Here is a 3,340-nt window from a genome sequence, read left to right on the forward strand (position 1 = left end):
GCGCTGGTTGCGATTATGTTCCTAGAAATGTGATTGGGATCATTTTTTTTTATGCGCAGCAGATTATCGTAAAAGATTGTTCTTATCATAAATTTTTTATCTGAATTCGATATATGGCAAAGAAATTCCAATATACTGAATTTTATATATATATTTTTTTATACATGCAGGGTATAAATATAACTAACTGCTATATATTTTTTAAACGATTTTTTTCTGTTTTCTTTATACCAATTAGTTTCTTTCATTATTTTGTGCATAAAAGTATTAAGGCAAAATCATCGAAAATAAATATTTTACGAAATTTTTTATATTCTATAAAAAATTATGTCACTTTAAAGTATACAAAATATCTTATATCGTAAACTATTTACTTTTTGGTCATCACCCTTTTAACTTTTTATACAGAATAATACGAGAAATCGATTTATATGTAAAAAAAATATAGCAGCTCTATTTAAGAAAAAATTTGGTGCTCTCTTGTTCCTTAAAGACCCCCAAATATTTGTTTCTAACAGTGTTTGTATTGGCAAATAAAATAAGAGAATAAATCGAAACGACATCTTATATTAACGATTTTATTAAACTATCTTAGGAAACTAATCTACTTTTTACAAATATAATAATATAGTTTTAGCAAGCATACATAATTTGCTCATCGTGTTTAACTCTGTTGCCGAGATTGATGATTGCCTACGTCTAATCATCTCAGTGATATTATTACATTTGTGCATTTGACCGAGTGGTTACATCTCTATATTTATTTCTCGTCGAAGAAGAATTCCCAGAAACAATGGATCCTTTCCCTTTCATTACTCGCGTCTGTAAACCAACTTGCGCTGATGACGTGTCGTTTATTCTTGGGAATAGACTTCGCGGATAATCTCGCCGAGTCCTCTATTTTTTTTTCTTACATTTGGCCTTGTCCGCTGACATGCACTTCTTCTTTGTGGGACTGAAATGTAGACCGCCGTCGCACTCATTGAGTTCCCAATCTCCATCTTCGGAACACTCATAAAACTTGGCGCAGTTGCAATCATGGGCTTTTTGGTCTCCTTCTTCACAGGAATCATCAGATTCATCAGTTGTCTCATCAGTTGACGAATCATCAGTTGACGACTCATCAGTTGACGAGTCGTCAGTTGACGACTCATCAGTTGACGACTCATCAGTTGTGCTGTCGTCATCATCATCATCACATTTTCCACCCTTGCGTTTTTCCACGCAATCCTGACATGTGCGGCTAAAGCACGTCTTCTTTGGACAAGTTTTCTTTGTCTGCTTACCGTTCTTGCATACGATATATTTTCTACAATCTGTAGAGTCTGGATCTTGTATCTTAGACTCCGGCGGATACTTGCCATTACTGCCCTTCGGGGGACATGATTCGCAACCGGCATTCCACGGCCAGTCGCAGACTTGAACGGCCCTGTTGTAGTGCAGCCTCTTCGTTTTATCGTTCGGCCACAGCAAGGGACATTCTATCACGGTTCCTTCACCCAACAGGCATTTGTAGAACTTGGTGCAATCGCTTTCGTGCGCGATGTTGGTCGTAGTGTTGCTTGGATTTATATCCGGATACGGGCATTTTCGAAGAACATTATCCTGGGGTTGTAGCTGATGAGTATATGGTTGATATTCGCTTGCGGCACACACGCTCCAAGATGCCAGAAAGGCGACGGCGATCACGTATATGTCTGTGTTGAGGACAAAAATGGTTGTTATATGTCAGCGATAATTTTATCGATTTTTACTAAAATCGAAAATATATGTCAATTATTTTTTATCAATTTGTAAAATTATTTTTATAAATTTAGATGAAAACAAAGTGATAAATATAAGGCCAACTTATCGAGCTGAATATTCGAGATGTTCAAAAATCATTCTATATAGAATGATTGTAATTTGCGTTAGTTTTAATATAATGACTGTAGTTTTATAATTTATACATGTAATAAATGGTAGTTGACTGAACATCTCGAATATTCAGCTCGATAAGTTGGCCTTATATTTATCACTTTGTTTTCAATATACGAGCGACAATTGTATTAATTTATTTTTAGAAGAAAAGTTTCCCCGAAGCATGATACCTAAATACATATTTATATTCATATATATATCGATTTACTTTAATAATCTTAATACAATATAATAAAATATCTTACAATTAATTTAATTTAAATATTTATATAATATTATATAATTATTAAAAATTATTAAAGTAGATCGATATATATATATATATATATATATATATATATATATCGATTTACTTTAATAATTTTGATACAATATAATAAAATATTCTAATTTAATTTAAATATTTATATAATATTATTATATAATTATTAAAAATTATTAAAGTAGATCGATATATATATATATATATATATATATATATCGATCTACTTTAATAATTTTAATACAATATAATGAAATATCTTAATTTAATTTAAATATTTAAATAATATATAATTATTACTTTAAATAATTTATATAATTATTAATTTAAATATTTTACTTAATTAATGTTAAAACTCACCCTTCATCGCCTATCGTCTACTCGACCCGTACTTGAAGAGAAGAGAACACGTGCAGTTCTGCCAGCACTTTTCCGATCCGTTTAAAATACACGATTGACTGAATTTCGGCGGGATCGGCTTTTATAAATATGTATTGCGTTATCACGAAACACGCAAGGACAGATGATAATCTATCGAAGATATGCTTTTCTCGTTTGGAAATGGAGATTATCAGTCGCGCAATGTATCGCAAAAAAGTTTTTGCGCCAAATTTAAGCTATGAATAATATTTGCGTGATTGTAACCGGTGAATCGATAATTTTTACATACATATGCGATGCTAAAGATTGCAGAATTATAACTAGCCTTTGCATCGTTGCCTGCCTTTATCGCTAAATTTGATTAAAATCAAACATGCTTTACATTTATATATTATTGCGATAAAAGATCTAATTAATTAATATGGCAACAAGGTAACCTTTTGAGTATATTCAATTTTCAATTAGATAATTGAAATCCGTAAAACGTTTTATTATTAATAAAGCTTTTTAATTTAACGCTAGAATCGTTGATTGTTGTAATCGCTAAAGAAGATAGAATTTGTAATATTGTAATATTCTCGTGTCAGTTCAATAAAAAATTTATCGAGACGAAACTTTCAATTTTATAAAGATACAAGGATATCGTTTTATAGAAATTTCATTTAATTGAGAAAAATAGATATTTAATTTTGTGTTTAGTAATGATCAAAAATGTTTTATCCGCAATTACAATATTATTAAACGACAAAAAAAACAGATTTTCTTTCAAATTTTAAT

General features: G+C 30.4%; 1 protein-coding gene across 1 annotated transcript; it reads right to left on the reverse strand.

Moving 5' to 3' along the window:
• Positions 1-564: 564 nt before the first annotated feature.
• LOC114932068 (uncharacterized) lies at positions 565-2,624 on the reverse strand. Its single transcript, XM_029304268.2, has 2 exons — positions 2,543-2,624; positions 565-1,697 (listed from the first exon to the last, which is right to left on the reverse strand). Exons 1-2 carry the CDS (start codon positions 2,547-2,549, stop codon positions 898-900), a joined length of 807 nt encoding a protein of 268 aa, XP_029160101.1. The 5' UTR covers positions 2,550-2,624; the 3' UTR covers positions 565-897.
• Positions 2,625-3,340: the final 716 nt, after the last annotated feature.

This window comes from Nylanderia fulva, unplaced genomic scaffold (genome assembly GCF_048542155.1).
Source record: "Nylanderia fulva isolate GAGA-0341 unplaced genomic scaffold, ASM4854215v1 Scaffold44, whole genome shotgun sequence".
NCBI lineage: Eukaryota > Metazoa > Arthropoda > Insecta > Hymenoptera > Formicidae > Nylanderia > Nylanderia fulva.